Source organism: Terrapene carolina, unplaced genomic scaffold (assembly GCF_002925995.2).
Source record: "Terrapene carolina triunguis isolate 2854851 unplaced genomic scaffold, T_m_triunguis-2.0 Scaffold42, whole genome shotgun sequence".
NCBI classification, from domain to species: Eukaryota; Metazoa; Chordata; order Testudines; family Emydidae; genus Terrapene; species Terrapene triunguis.
The window spans coordinates 40386904-40403139 of record NW_020664393.1 but is presented as its reverse complement, the minus strand read 5'-3'; the positions used below and the strand labels follow the sequence as shown (position 1 = coordinate 40403139).

General features: G+C 40.0%; 1 protein-coding gene across 1 annotated transcript in view; it reads right to left on the bottom strand.

Annotated features, from left to right (window-relative positions):
- The window catches only part of DST (dystonin), a 361566-nt gene that overhangs the window by 32325 nt on the left and 313005 nt on the right, over positions 1-16236 (bottom strand). Inside the window, exons 70-77 of the mRNA XM_026654897.1 lie at positions 15901-16074; positions 14920-15075; positions 12411-12608; positions 11687-11815; positions 8888-9058; positions 7487-7642; positions 7049-7255; positions 4311-4430 (exon numbers count right to left, since the gene is read on the bottom strand). Of these exons, the coding sequence (XP_026510682.1) occupies positions 4311-4430; positions 7049-7255; positions 7487-7642; positions 8888-9058; positions 11687-11815; positions 12411-12608; positions 14920-15075; positions 15901-16074 (1311 nt within the window). The remainder of the gene's footprint in view (positions 1-4310; positions 4431-7048; positions 7256-7486; positions 7643-8887; positions 9059-11686; positions 11816-12410; positions 12609-14919; positions 15076-15900; positions 16075-16236) is intronic.

Genomic DNA, 16236 nt, shown 5'->3' with positions numbered 1-16236 from the left:
GTAGACTGACTCCAGGATCTAGGGGCTGCAAAGGGGTTCATTATCCCAGCTAGACCACTAAGTTCTGAAGTCTCATATTCAAACCCCCTACTGGCAGGTCCTGTTGTGTGCCTTCCTTCAACACCCAAACTTTCCTGGATGACAGTGGCAAATTGGGGTTCGCAAGGAAATCAAAGTCATGGCCCTACCGCTGCATTTATTTTATAATTTAATACTTCAGCTCCCTTTCTTTTTCCATCCCTTAAGAAACCTGAAGTAGTCCACTACCTGCACCCTTTGAGATACACACACACACACACACACAATCTTCCCCTAGGATAAACTAAGATCTTTTCAAAGTACTTTCAAAGTGGAGGGGAAGTATGGGGGAGACAAAAAAATCTGAATAAAAAAAACTCCTTTTCACATGAACTTTTAAACAATTGTTTAAACTGTTCATGAATTTATATTTTCTTTGGTGGGGGCTGTTAATCACCCAGCACTACATACGTAGTGTTCCTTGATTTTCACAAACAGACAAAATGAAATAGCTGCCAGAGAAAGACTATGCAGTAAAAGGGGAGTCAGAGATGAACAAAAGGTTTTAGTTAATTCATTCATCCAGGGTTAGCCTGGATACACAATGCCAAATTTCATTTTCACTTGATTTCACTGAGGAGTAACTGAGAGCAGATTTTTAGCCCATGGTTTAAGTCACCTCAGATATTAACTGTAGATTGGTGAATTAAACCGTCAATATTTAATTATCTACAGTAACTCCTCACTTAAAGTCATCCCGGTTAACGTTGTTTCGTTGTTTGTTGCTGATCAATTAGAGAACATGCTCGTTTAAAGTTGCGCAGCGCTCCCTTATAACAGTTGTTTGGCAGCTGCCTGCTTTGTTCACTGCTTGCAGAAACAGCAGCCCGTTGGAGCTAGCTGATGGGGGCTTAGAACCAGGGTGGACCGGCAGCCCCCCATCAGCTCTCTTCTCCCCTAAATTCCCTGTGCGGCAGCCACCCAGCAGGCTATCCATTGCCCAGCAGTTCAGCTGTCCCTCCCCCCACTGCCGTGTGCTGCTCCTGCCCTCTGCCTTGGAGCTACTCCCGGGAGCCTACTGCTTGCTGTGCAAGGCGCGGGGGGGGGAGGGGAAGGGGAAGGAAGGAAGAGGAGTGCTGTCAGAGTGTCCCATTTTCCCCACCCCCCGCTCCTTTACCCCATTTCCACAGAGTGGGGCGGGACGGGACATGACAGGGCTCAGGAGGGAGGGAACTTGCTGGCAGCAGCTGCTGTCTCAACTTGCTGATCTACTTAAAAAGGCAATGTACTTAGAGTGGGATCAGAGTACTTTAAAGGGGCAATGCACATCTCTCTCACACACACATGGTGTGTGTCTCTGTCTCTCTCTGCCATGCTGTCTCTCCTCCCTCCATTCATGCTGCCTTGTACAGTGTGAGGCTACATTAACAACAATCTGTTAACCCTTGAGGGCTCAGCCACGTGCTAGTTCATCATTTAGCAGTAAGGCATTCCCTGGGAAATAGCCCACCCTTTGACTTCACCACCTCAACCAAGCTTCACAATCATCATTGCTGTGTACAGTATTAAATTGTTTGTTTAAAACTGATACTGTATATATATGTGTGTGTGTGTATATATATATATATATGTGTGTGTGTGTGTATGTAAAAAATATAGTCTTTTGTCTGGTGAAAAAAATTTCCCTGGAACCTAACCCCCTCATTTACATTAATTCTCATGGGGAAATTGGATTCGCTTAACATCGTTTTGCTTAAAGTAGCATTTTTCAGGAACATACAACAACGTTAAGGGAGGAGTTACTGTACTTTCCTTCCATAGCAGATTGGTACTTATATTCACAGGTTAAGCGGGCCAAATCTTGTAAGGAATAAATCTGCACTAGGTCAAAGATGGATTGGATGACCTAATAGGGTTTTTCCATCTCTGACTTCTAAAAATAATATATAAGGAGAAAAAAATTAAAAATAACTAATAAACAGACTACAAATAACCCCCCAAATCCCTGGCAACATAAATAAATATATGAGAGAGAGAGAGAGAGAAAGAGAACATTTTATCTTGCGGAATGTTGTGGTGTTTTTTATTATTATTAATTGTTTTGCAGTGATAACCTGGGAAACAGTGACGCAGAGTTATTGCTTACAACACACACACAACTTCAGTGCACATCATCAGTTCAGATAGTAATATCATTAACTAAGTAGAACAAGAAAAGGCTGGCTCACAAATTCCTGGTCTGAAAAGACAAAGACAGACTTTGGATGGGAGGAAAGAGACAACATATGAGCAGGATGAAATGCAGGATGATGAGAAGCACTTGGCTTATTAAATACAAATTTGGTTGATTTTTTTGTTTAGCCTGATGATTAAATACACTGAAATCATCTCCCGTCCTCCTTCTATTATTTATGTCCCTCACTAGCCTCCAAAACAATTGCCAGCTTCAATCAGTGTCTTTAAGCCACACTGCACTCCATCCCTCATCATAGATGTGATTCATAAGATTTAAATAAAATTAATAAGTAGATGACTTAGGCAGCTAGTTTCTTGTAGGCATTTTGGAAGAAGGGGGACTTGAAGGAGGCATTTAAATAAGGAGGGTAGTGAGTTTGGCCACCAATTTGAGGAAGGGTGGAGACATGAATATTCAAAGAGATTATATTATACATGCCATATTATTTGTGGGAGAAACAGACAAATAGGACATGGAGGGTAGTTTCGCCAGTGAAGAGGAGAGGGAAGGCAATAAATAAAAAAAAGACAATAAAAGACATGAGCAGGGAAGTAGGAGCGGCAGTTACATTCGGCCTTGAAGGACACCAGAAGAAGTTTGAACTTGATGATGTGGAGAAGGATAGCAGTAGAGCGATTCATAGGGTGGTCAACTCAGGCAAAAAGGATGATCGTAATGCCTGCATTTTGCTCTAATTCTATATGATTTTAATTTTTGGCAACTATAGCAAACCCCAGAGCATACTAAAATGCAGAACTAGCAAGAACACTAGCACAAGTTTAGCTGAAGGTTTCAAGAGCAAATGAAGGTAAAGCCAGTGTTGCTTGACAAGCTGCCAAGCTTCTAAAAGTAAAGGAAAATATTTTCCATGTTGGTATGCAAAGCTTAAGCCATCATGGAAAATAAGAGAGGATAAAAAAATGAATTGGAGACTGTTGGGGAAAACAAACATAATAGTATAGTGTAAGGACTTTAAGGGGGTATAAGGTGATCACTATAAGGAGCTAGACTAAGGGCGGAAATGTGGGGGTGCAATCTCTTGAGAGCACCATGTGGGACAAAAGAATGGTTGGGGAACACCATGGAAATAGTTCAAAAGAGCAGGACAATTCTATATCAGCATTGCAAAAAAACTAACTGTCCTACACTCACAAGCATGTCTTTATCTCTGAGAAAATTCTTCCAAGTTAAACTTTTCCACACAACTTTACGTTAGAGGATTCTACCATCCATCCATGCAATGCCCATAACCATGTTACCTGGGCTGTTTAAAAAATAAAGTCAAAGTAAAGATTTCCTCGGGGATTTTTCTCTGTCTTTTGTGGGGTCTACAGTTAATTTTTTTTCCCTTTCACCTTACTATTATTAGTTATGGAAAAGCCAAATCAATCAGGTGATTTACATTTAGAACTGAAAGCAGTTGGGTTTATTGAAAGGCGTTTCAGAGCTGTGGTTCCCAAGCAGAGAGAGATGTCTCTCCTACTCTTTCACGTTTCACCATTGTTACTGGCAATTCCATTGTACCTGATGCTTTTCAAATTATTTAACTAATCTTTCTACTTGACATATGAAGGATTTGCCGGTCAAAATACAAGATTATTTCTTACTTTTGAGGGAATCCTAAAATGTGAAAAGGAGATTTTAAATCATCCTAACACAATACAAATCAAAACAATTTGTTGGTAACTGTAATTTTGGTAACTTTGTGATTTTAAAGACCAAAGAAGCGTATAATATAATCTCTTTGAATATTTTTCTTTTTCATAAAATATTTCTCTCTCTCTTTGTTGAGAGTTTCCATGGTTCCCTATTATTTTATCTTTCCTCTTCAGAGTTTACTTCTTCCCCACAGATGAACAGGGACTGGGAAGAGCCCTTCCCATTCCCATTAATTTTACCATCTGGAAATGAGCCAGCATTTTAATTTGATGCTGGCAAACATTTCAGCATAGTGAAGCCATAAATCTATTGCTCTCTGCTGATTAAATAGTACAGGATTGATAGACTTTCCTGTCATTGGACTTGGACATCCTGCATTTCATCATTCATGACTTACCTTATGCTGTGTAAGCTGCATCTTTATTTTGTCTGGATCATTTGCAATTTCGAGCTCTGAATCCAATGACTTTTCTGACTCTTCCAACCATGCCATAAGTTTGTTCCAGGCTTCATGGAACTGTGGAAAAGCATGACTTGGATTCACACAAATGTCTAAACATGTTAGTGCATAAAATACTCAGAAAAGATTAAAACCTGACATGCCAGCTCAGGGCCAGAGTGTGACCAGCTGCTAGAGAGAGGTGCACTCATAGGGCAAATCCAAGGAGCCTTCCTCTCTTCATGGCCCCCTAATGGGCCATTCATTCTCACTGGAGCTGACCTCACCCTCTTAACACAATCAGCAACCTTTAAGGGGTATCGCAGTATGCATGCTCCCCAGGATTTCCAGGGAGCTCTGTGAGACATAATGTTGATGTGATATGGCTCTGCACCCACGTGGACTAGGACCCTAAAGGCCCTCCATTTTTATTCAGTTCCTACTCAGCTAAGAATTCTACTGACTGCATTTCTCCTGAGTAAGGACTGGGAAAACACAGTAAGCATGTTGCTTATTTATTGAACCTATGGACCAGCCCTAAGGACAATAGCAGTAATCATTTTGGGGAACCCTCCCACAGATCACTAGTTAAGGAAAGTTTCTGTGTGGATTTCTCTCATCCTACCAGGAATAATCCTTGTGGAAGAGCATCAGGCTCTCAAACCTTTCTCTCTTCTGCAGCGCAGTAAAAACAACCTTCAAGGAAAAGAGGCAACGAAGAAGGAATAGACACTAGGGTTCTTGATGCGAAATATCAAGAGCCGTGTCTTGAGGAAGGGAATTTACTGGCCTTGTCTTTTCACTCCACTCTTTTAAGCTCTGTAGCTGGGTGAGCACCCAGCTCCGGCCCTGGAAGGGTAAAAGCAGCCCTGGAAAGGGCTGCAGCGGAGACAGCTAGGCTGATTAGAAAAGCAGCCACAGCTGTGGGCCACCTAATCAGGGCCCAGCTGGCCCTTATAAGAGGGCTGGGGCCAGAAGCTGAACACAGAGACAATCTCTCTCTAGCTGTTGAGAGGGATGGGCTGGCTGCTGGGAGCTGAGCAGGGTACCTAGACTGGAGCAGGGCTGGGGAAAGGCCAGAGGAGCTGGGGAACTCCAGCCTGGAAACCCCCCAGGCTGCAGGCCTTGTTAAAGGCCAAGAAGGTACTGGGGTTGCAGAGGAGCAGGTCCAAACCCTCCTTGCAAATGGTGAGTGACAATTATACTGCAGTCTGCCCCAGTGAGCAGGGGCTAGATGGTGACTGGCAGTAGCCAAAGACTGAGGTGAGGTGGGGATAGAGGGTTGGGAGTTCCCCGGGGCAGGGGAGACCCAGCGAGACTGCGGGGTACTGCAGGGGGCAGAACCCTGGCAGAAGGGGCACTGGGGTCCGGGAGGGACACAGGGGCCAGCAGCAAGGTGAGACACCGGCCTGCAGAGGGTGCTCCGGAGGCTGGCAAGCTAATTCCCTGGATGACCAGCAGGAGGCGCCGCCGGGTGAGTCGTCGCACCGGTACAAGCTCCTAATAAAAACGCACTTCTGCTGAGCTGCCTATACTAAATCTTCTTGATGGTACAGAAAATCCCTGTTGTTTCCTTTCCCTGACATCGATCTGTCTCTCCACCCAGCTGGCCAAGGAGTGGGAGCATAGAACAATTAGAATCCCTTTCCATCCATTTGGACCCTGCACTGGTCGGGGTCGGGAACCTGGCTCTTGAAGTCAGCACTCAGCTATACTGCTATACTACTCTCCATCTCCATACATTGTTTCTGCTTTCTGATTGTCTGAGAGTCACTGTGACCAGCTCTGCAAAGTATTCTCTCTCTACCGTATATCTTCCTGCAGATTTGTGTGTGTGTGTGTGTGTGTGTGTGTGTGTGTGTGTGTGTTTGTGTGTGTGTGTGTGAGAGCGAGAGAGAGATGTTGTTTGAAAATAAATTGTATTTTATGATATGATTGCACAATTTATTACATCTAACAGTTCGTGTCATCTCAGTTGTGTGGTGGCAACAATTAACACAGGTATGTGTCTTGGCTTGTGAACATAGACACGACTCTATTTCAATAAAATAAACAAACACTTCCCTGTTGAAGTTTAAACACACTAAGCTCCAATTCCCCATCTATCATATATGCCCTTTGCTAAGGGACATATGAATCAGAGATTAACTGACCAATTCCTGGAGAGGTGAACTATGTATGAGCATTTCCATTTCTTAAGTTCTTCCTCACAGTAAGTCACCAGAGTGTCCTTGCCAGACAGAAAATATTGTTATAGCGGCCAATATAAGGGCAGGGAGAATTAAACATTACTAAGGTAAAACACACCACTAAAAAGAAAACAGTGGACAATATCTCACTCTCTAATACAGAAATGGGTCCATCACACTCTTTCCAGTAAAAAGTTGATTATGTAATTTCTTCTGGAAGGCAGAAGGCACTGATATACATCTGGAAGCCATACTGCAACTCTCTTCCTTTATAGACTATATTACATTGCTGACAGAAGTTGCTGCTGGGTTGAAAGTGAAGCTTTCACCTTCCAAATGAAGTGCTCTATGATTGAATCACAGAAATTGCTCCACTAGCTCAGACTAATAGATTCTGTTACATTAACTCCAGGCTTCCTTAACAATGCTTTAAAGCACCATATATGTCATGGGTCTGGATTTAGTTAGAGCTAAGTTCAAAGAGCTTTACAACAACTGTCAAATTACCTGTTTCGTTCGTTTCCTTGCATCATCCAAAGCTCTTCCTCTTTCCACTAAGCGCTGAACCACTTTTTCCCATCTACTCTGTACACTAATCAGCAGATTCTTAATAAGGACAACATCCTGTTTCTGGCTGAAATATTTCAGATGGGTTCCAGTTTTATCCAGCTCTACGATCTGGTCTCGGTGAGAATTCACTTCCGTAGCAAAGACCTTGCAAAAGGAAGAAAACCACACTTAAATGTTACACTGGTCGCTCATGTAACAAACACAGAAAAAAAAAATGATGTGGTTCTGGACTTTCTGGTGGGAGAGACTATAAAATACATCTTAAAAGACATAAAAAGATTTTCTGAGTGACAGCATTACAGGATTGCTTTGGACATTAATACAGTACCTCCAAAGAGCTGGAGGAAAACACTACACATCTGTTTCTTGACATACCTTGTGTTCATCAATTTGAAACAAGACAGTGTCCAAGATAAGACTTGGCCGAGAAGCCACATTCAAAGTCTGCTCTGCCTGGGTAAGCCAGTTGATGAAGTCTTGAAGTGAGTTGTGGAACTCCATAGCCAAATTCAGGGCTTCTTCCAGTTTGGCCTATAAAGATATATAGTTATTTAGTAACAGCTGATGTTTAATTGGTGCTTCGTTGACTAAACCATTTTAATAAAATGTATCTTGGAGAAAGCTCCTATTTTTGTCATATTTTTTCAACTCAGGGTTGACGTGTTCTTTATTTCAAAATAATAGCATATAGATAAAGGATATAAAAGGAGTTGCAATGGAAAAATAGGCATAAAACTGGTGACTGAGCAGACAACACAACATCCAATTCCAGGGGTGTGTTTCTATACACCAGAAGATCCCAACTCCTGGTGTTGAATGGTTAACGAAATGGAACAACACAGTTTACAAGTTTCAAGACAGAATTCAGGAAACAAACGTAATGTTCAGATTTGGGTCTGATTGCTTGAATCAGGCCATGCTGCTAGTTTTGCCATTTGAATGTTTATGAGCTATTACAAAAGCACTCAGAGATGTTCAGTTAATCAGATTGTGGGGCTGGCCAAGCATTCCATTCAGCCCTATTACTAGCCCTAAGGAGGCTGCCTCATGCTGCAAACTAATTACTCATATCATTGCATTATACAGTCACATTAAGCAACATTTTTGTTTTAAAGTAAAGCTGATTTTGTTAATTACATTTTTCTTTGTAATTATGTCAGTGCTAGTCATTTGCGTGCGGCTACCTCTGTTTGTAATAATGAATATCATTTACAGTTTGACTGAGATAAAACAACTCAGCTATGGTTCATGATGTAATGAAAACTAAATGAAACTAGAAAAAGAAAACATGCTTAATATCAATAAAATCATTCTGCTGAGAAGTAGTGACTTTAGAAATAGTCTCCAAAAGCAATTGGTAGAAGCCCAATTGCTGGAAACTTTTAAAACTATACTGGTCATAATGCTTGTTAAATTAATACCACAATCCTGCACTGACAGGTAGATTAACGAGATGATCTAATCAGACTTTTCCTTCTCTTACATCTATAATCTCTAATACAAACCAGAAATATTCCCACTCTGCAAAATAAACATGCATCAGTATACTTCCATACCTTTTTATCAAACAGATTTTCACCCCACAAGTGATGTTACATCATTAACCTGTGGGTCCATGACTCCTGATAAAAGCACTAGTGAAATCTGAATCATTGTCACACAACAAAAAATTCCAAGTCCCAGCAACCAAGTATAGATATTCTACATATGAAATAATTCAACATTAAGGTACTTAATATGTTATTTAAATTTCTATCCTTATTCTAAACCACACACCTTTCTTTCGCTGAGTTTTGTTTGTACTGAGTCCCATTTTACTTTTAAGTTATTTATATCTTGCTCAACATTTGTCTCAGCAGACCCTGGGCATCTTGCAAGCATCTGCTGGCCTTTCTGCATCAGGCGCTTGTACGTCTCTTCTTTGGCTTCAAAGGCAGCACAGAGTTCCTATATTAAGAAAAAAACAAGAAATATAAAAATCAGTCAGGTAGGAATTCAATACCCTTCCAAAAAAGTTTAGCATCTAAAACCAATTATATATTGGGGGCATTATTGTTAAAACTGGGACAGGGAGCACATATAATGCACAAAGGGCCAAATCTGGGTTGGGGGGAAGCGCCCAATTCTTCAGGAAATGAGAATTTGTATGATGTGTCAAATAATTTTTTAGGCTTTTTCCAGGATATATATACTTAGGACCTGAGTCAGGCATATATATATATATATTCCTGACTCAGGTCCTAAGTTTGGCAGACATATCATATGCATTTATCTCACTGGGCAAGGTTTGCCAGGTCTCTAGTTTTTAAAGTATATGTGGAGCAGGAACACAATGGGTAAACCACCTGGAACCCTTAGGAGGCCTGAAGCAATCCAACATATCCCCAAAAGGGGTTTGTACTGCATGGAAGAGTTGCTTTATCTTCTACCCTCTGCATCTCTCTTCACCCACTAGGCATGTCACTGTGCACATCTACTGAATGCCAAATCAGCATAAGTAACATAGTTGTACCTACCACATACTCTTCTTTTCTGACCAACTTATACTTAGGGTCCTATTCTCCTAACACTGCATACATACATCCCTATCCTGATGGGAGGCCACTACCATAAAACAAATAATTAATAATAGGCCCCTCAAGTGTACCACACCTGATTATAATACATGTGCTGCATCAGAGCAGATTCTCTCTCCCAAACTAGGGCAAAGTTCCGCAGGAAAAGAAGCAAGAGCTGCTGGTGGGGAAGGAGCAGGAGGAGATGATCCTCTGGCAGCTCTGGGCTTCCTGCTCCTCTCTATCCCCCCCAACTGGAACTAGTTTATTTTATATACAACCTTAAAAATAGGCTGTGTCCTTAAAAAATGTGTTTGGTGTGACAAACAAAGAAACACAGGTTCCACATGATCACTTGTCACAAATTGCCATGGTTTGTATCACACAATGACAGGCTTGGAGACTGCAAGATATGATCAATAATAATAACAACAACAATTGGCCTCAGTTTCTCAATTTCTCAATCTGCAGAAATGAGGCTAACACTACATATATATCTCACATAGGTGCTGTAAGGTTCAATTGCAATTTGAAGTCCTCAAGTAAAATTCTATATACATGTGAAGAATTCTATTACTATTCTGTTTATGGTATACATGTATGTGTCACTCATATATTTACACAGCAACCCATAACAGATATAATGATCTGGTAAAGACACAGGAAGCTGTTTTAAATGTGTTAGTGTGGGGCTTTGGATCAGGCCCTGAATGGATACTAATCTGTTTATAAAGCAAATTATTAGAGTGTTTGCATTTCTTTTTTTCAGAATACCATGTTTTATTTCGCATTATCTTCTAGTCTCCGACAATCCATTCTAAAATAGTAAGCTATTTTTGTGTACATCTATAAATAATCTGGAAAAGCAATATTTTCATATATTTTACCATCTCAGAAACATACAAACAAAAAAACAAATTATCACATTTTGAAACAAAAATCACTAGTGGGAAAAGACATTTTATATTGTTTCACAATTCTTAGAAAGTATGAACATATGACAATAGGAATTTATAATGGAAACTGTGTCAGACACATAATAGTTTAAGTATATAAAGATCAATAGGTATCACTCACAGTTGAGCTAGAAGGTCATGAGTTCAAGTTAAACATTAGGACTTGGGCTCATATCCATTGTTAACAACAATGCAGGATAATATTACATAGATAATGCATTACTAGAGATGCCATCCTTTGGAGTGAGGTATTAAATCAAGGCATCTTTCAACCCACTTCTACTGGTTCTCTATGTGGGAAAAAAAAATCTTTTCATAGGATTTCTCTAACAAAGGGAGGAAGGGAAGAATTCAGACATCATGGCTAACTTTCCCTTTCTAAATAAATTAGGCTCTGTGTGTGATCTCAAAGTCCTTACTCAATCCCAACTGCTGTTGAGTTCAATGAGAGTTTTGGATGGGTAAAGAATGCAAGACTGAGCCTGCTATTTCAAGGCTGTGTATATCCCTGTTTAAGAATATTTATTCTGGAAATTAAAGATACAATTTTGAGGATAAGGGAGGAAAGAAGACATGTAAATTTCACTGCAAAAACAGTAAACATTTCCATATTTATTGCTGAAAACGAGAGCTCCCAAAACCATTTTCACTACTGTCATAATGTTAATCAACAGTGAAAACTAATTAACTTTAGCAGATGCTAAATGATTTCTTTTGCAACCCTGCTAATTACAAATTCGTTTTTGCTAGTAGAAGTTGTTAATATCCCGTACAGGCATTCTGATATAGAAAACATGCTAGTTTTGTTAGTCTCTGCTCTGGTCTACACTAGGAGTGGGGGGGATCGATCTAAGATACGCAACTTCAGCTACGAGAATAGAGTAGCTGAAGTCGACGTATCTTAGATCGACTTACCTCGTGACCTCATGGCGCGGGGTCCTATACTAGATGCAATAAATTGATCCCTGATAGATCATTCACTACCCGCCGATCCGGCGGGTAGTGAAGACCTGCCCTCTGAGATCTAGACCATTTGCAAAACCTTCTAATATTAAGATACTCACCATATGGGTATTAAGCTGCTCTCTTGCAGTTTCTGGTAAACCTCCAACAGGTTTTGATGCCAACAGCTGACGTTCGGTGTCTGTCAGCCATTGCTGCATATCTTCAACTTCACCATGGAAACCTTGGGCCTAAATTACACCATATCACTTTAGAACATATTTAAATGTTTTGAATTGCGATAGCAGCTCAGAGGCAGAAAAAACTTGGCAACATACTAAATCACAGGTTTACAATAAGTAAAGAAAATTCCTAAACAAAAATCTTTAAGTTGCACTTAAAGTTGCTACATAAAATTTAAAAAATGGTATACCATTGAACATATCCCTGAAAACCCAAATCATATAAAACTGTAATATATATATGTGTGTGTGTGTATATATATATATATGCTATAAGAGAAGACTACATAAATAAAGACTACATAAATAATTCTGAGACCAAGCCCAACATCCAATTCACATACACAGAGTGAAATTCACTCCTGTGCAGATAGCCTGCACAATTCTCAAAAATGCGGGCCAAAATTCAGACTTTTGGGTCAGCATTATTAAAGGATAGTGGCCAATTGTGATATATACATCTGGATCCAAACTTTCCCCAAACTCAGGTATTTTTGCATCCATGGTTTTGATTTAGACCCACACGTAATACACAGATCTGTATATTTCATGCAAGTTATCCCTTTTTCCTAGTTATCCCTTTAAGTTTTCACTTCCTGCTCACCTGGATCAAGGCACTGTCCAGCTGCTGTTTCCTTTGTTCTGTTTTTTTCAACACATTTTGCCAGCGCTGATTCAAAAGTTCCAACTTGCTCTGTAGATTGCTTGCTTCTTCAACAGCACTTGATTCAATCAGGTCATTTCCTGCTTTCTTAACTGTTTCCACAGTGGACTGATGAGCTAACACATCATTTTGTAGCACCTAGAGGAAAAAAACAACACATAGGCCTGTTCATTTTTATAATTAATTTAATTAAGGTGCCCACAGTCACTGAATCATTTCAACTATGATTTAGAGATAATATTCATAATCAACACAGGTTTTAGCACCTAATTAAGGCAGTATAAATGAATCTCACTTTGATCGAAAGCAATATTAAGCCATTGAGCCAAGCAATACATTTCAGTTTTATACTCAAATAAAATAACATTTTCCTTCCAAATAACAATGCAAAGTTAGGACATGTTTTTTGTACTGCTGAGGGTATGTTGCCACCATGCAGGATACCCAGTACTCAGATTGCTGTGTCACTTCATGCCTCTTTCCCTCCCTCAGACCTGCCTGTAATGGCACTTTTCTGTGGTGCCTGTGGTTTTGGAGGACAAGACCTGGGCCTAATGAGGCCTGGGGTGAGGTGGGCACTGCTGATGGCTGCCAGAGGGGATAAGAGGAAGAGGAACAAAAAGAGATAGGTCCTTTGATGGCTCCCATACCAGCACTAGCTGTAGCACCGAGGTTGCCAGGCTGCCGTTTTTCCATATCTCGGTGTCATCTTTCATGTTATACCAAACTAGCATGGCAGTTAAAACTTCCCTGAGAGTTGGAGAATGGTCATATAACTTCATATCAACTACTCCAGGCTGGTAAATAGAACACAGAACATCCTCCCTTCTGAAATCATGTATGGCACTGGCAGTGCATTCTGGGAAGGCATGTTATTTTCAGATGGTGAAAAAAATGTTTTTACAATTGAGGGAAATTGTTTTAAAATCTGAAATAAGAAAAATTAGAAAGTGGGGTTGGGGAGAATGGGAAAAAATGTAAACAAAGGGCCCAATCTGCAAAATGCAAGTTTGAGATTTCTCAGATCCAGGGCTCCAGCCACCTCCAAAATTATTAGAATATGGAGATAAGATAAAAAGTTGAAAAAATGTTTAAATAAAATACATGGAGAGGTCAATTGCACAAACTCAGTGGAAGGAAGAATCTTTAAGCCAATGGTGATCCTTGTGTATAGGAAGGGTCTCATATTATCACTCTTATTTCTGTTTAAGCACTGGGGAAACCATAGTTATTTTAAATAAGTCCCCCAATAGGAAAAATAAAGGGTTATTCCCAGAAGCAGATGCCTCTTATCCCTTCCTTCCTGATGAAGTTCCCTCAGGATAAAGATTATTCTCTCCCAAGTTCTCAAGAGATGGATGTTTTTCCATGTTAAAACAGGAAGCAGCACTCTGTGAACTCCCTAGCCTATAAACTCCAGTTTAAGAACAGGAAGAATGCTGTGTAATGTGTTTGCTGAACTCCTTCAGCACTCAAGGTAGATTGAGTAATCAGTGATGTCGCTGTGCTATTAATGTGGTAAAACACTTCTTTTCACTGAGAAGGCAAGAGACACATTTGGAGCAGACTCTGATTTCTGTAATGGTTTTAAGAGGGCCCCATTCTGAAGTTGGTCATGCATATGAGAGAAATGTCTTAGTTCTCTCTATACAGTCAGTTTTGGTGCATTGTGTCTGGTCTTGAGACGACTTTGAACTAAAATATTGAGTACTTTTTAAAGTGATTTGCAAGACATAATTTAAAATGCATGTTTTTGCTATTCTGAAGGAAGGAGAGGTGACACTTAAGGATTGGAACCTGATATGAAATCTGCATGAAAGCATGCCTTCAAAAACAGTATTTTGCCACACAAAAGAGCTGAGAATTCTTCCTCCAAGGAGATACTCTTGAAAGTGAAGGACCTTTCACATTTGCCTAGTGCAATGGACTCCTGATTGGGGTCCAGAGGTGCCATAACAATAATTAACAATTAATAATGTTTTGCAGAGAGACAGTGGCAAAGGTATAGGTTACCCCTATAGTCGGTGGGTGTATGGGAGCAGCAGAGCACATGACAGTCTGAGCCAAAGGAGGTGCAATTTTGTAGGTTCCAAAAATATTGATTCTTTGTTCTCTTCTGAGGTTGGGGCACAGCTGTGTGTGGGTTGAAGTATACTTCATGGGCCCTGGCCTAAGGGTCAATGTGGAATCATACAGCCCCAGGGGAAGTGCCAGGCTCAGTGCTCGAACACATGCCATCTATACTGAGGAAGAATGGAGGCCGGAGGAGAGATGGTAACATTATTCATGCAGCAGTCATTATAGCTTCTAGATCGGCACTCTCAGTCTTAATCTGTCTCTTGAAAATCTCTAAGACAATTATTTAACAAGTGCAAATCTTTACAATAAGAAACATAGCTTAAGATAAACATCAAAATAACATCTCAGTGAACACAGTATAATTACATACATGATGTTTGGCAAGTTCAATTTCAATAGCCTTGGGGTCCCCACCCACAGGTTTCTGTTCATTCAGCAGGTCTTCTGTGTGCGTCAGCCATGTCAGTAATTCATCCAGGGCATGTTGGAACTGCCCCAAAGCTAACAAGGCACCCTCCAGCTTGTGCTATAGTGAAAATAAAATAAAAATAACAATGAAATTGTTTTATGAAGCTAATGATCTAATTGGCTTAAACTGCATAGAATGCCACTAGACTCCATTTTCACCGAATGGGGAGCCTGAGTCCAATAGTCAGAGCACTAATCAGAGAGCAGCAACATTATCCTAGCTCAAGCAACTGCTCTATAGTTAAAGCTGAGTTGGCAGTTCCATTATATAGCCTTAAATTCTTGGCCAGTCCAGATCCTATTATAAAACAAGGTACAGAATGTAGGCTATCTGAGCACAGAATTAATTGCATTTTTCATTATTTAGATTTTGATTTGAACTTAAATGCTACTTGGTCCGAGGTCTTTTTAATGAGCGTTGGTTTTTCAATGAAATGGTTCAATTTAGAAATGAATAAAAACTTTTCTAAGCACTGCATTTTTCAATTTGCCTGTGTCATTTTGATAATTTAGTGTTTTGGAAAGAACGCTGAAGTGACTTATTTGTAAGTTTGAAAAAGAGGTGTTCAACACATTATTTTTGTATTTGGTCTTCTGTGTGTATTTACAAGTTTTCGACTACCAATAAAATACCATCAAAAAACAAAATGAAAAACAAATAGGATTTGATTCGATACTTGACACAGGAAGTGATATGCTGCCAAGTGTTTGAAAATCGTAAAGTAAAACTCAGTAAAATGTGAAACACTCTTTCTGTAATTTGTAATCCCTAAAACATAAAGAAAGAATATGTTACATGGGCTGGTACAAACAGTGCGTAACAAAAAGCTATGCTGACAGCTCTGCGTCACATCTGACAAACTCCCATCCCAACTTCATTCACCTGTCTGTTAATAATTTTCTCCTCTAGATTGACCCACATCAGTTTGAGCTCTGAGAGGGGTTCTTGAACTGCGTGCTTTTCACTTTCTTCTGTAACCTTCTTCAACAATAGTTCTGCTTGATGATTTAGCCTTTCCATTTCTATTTGCTGCTGATAAGCCTCCGTCTTAAATTGCTGTTGTAAATACAAACATACAGAAAATCATTTTTCTCACAGGTAACTATCACACTGTACACAGTAGAAATACTGGTACTTAAAATATTACATGCAACACTGTCAGCTGCCATGATGCTAACATTTTATTTTTCCTGTTCTAATGTGTTGTAATAATTTGCA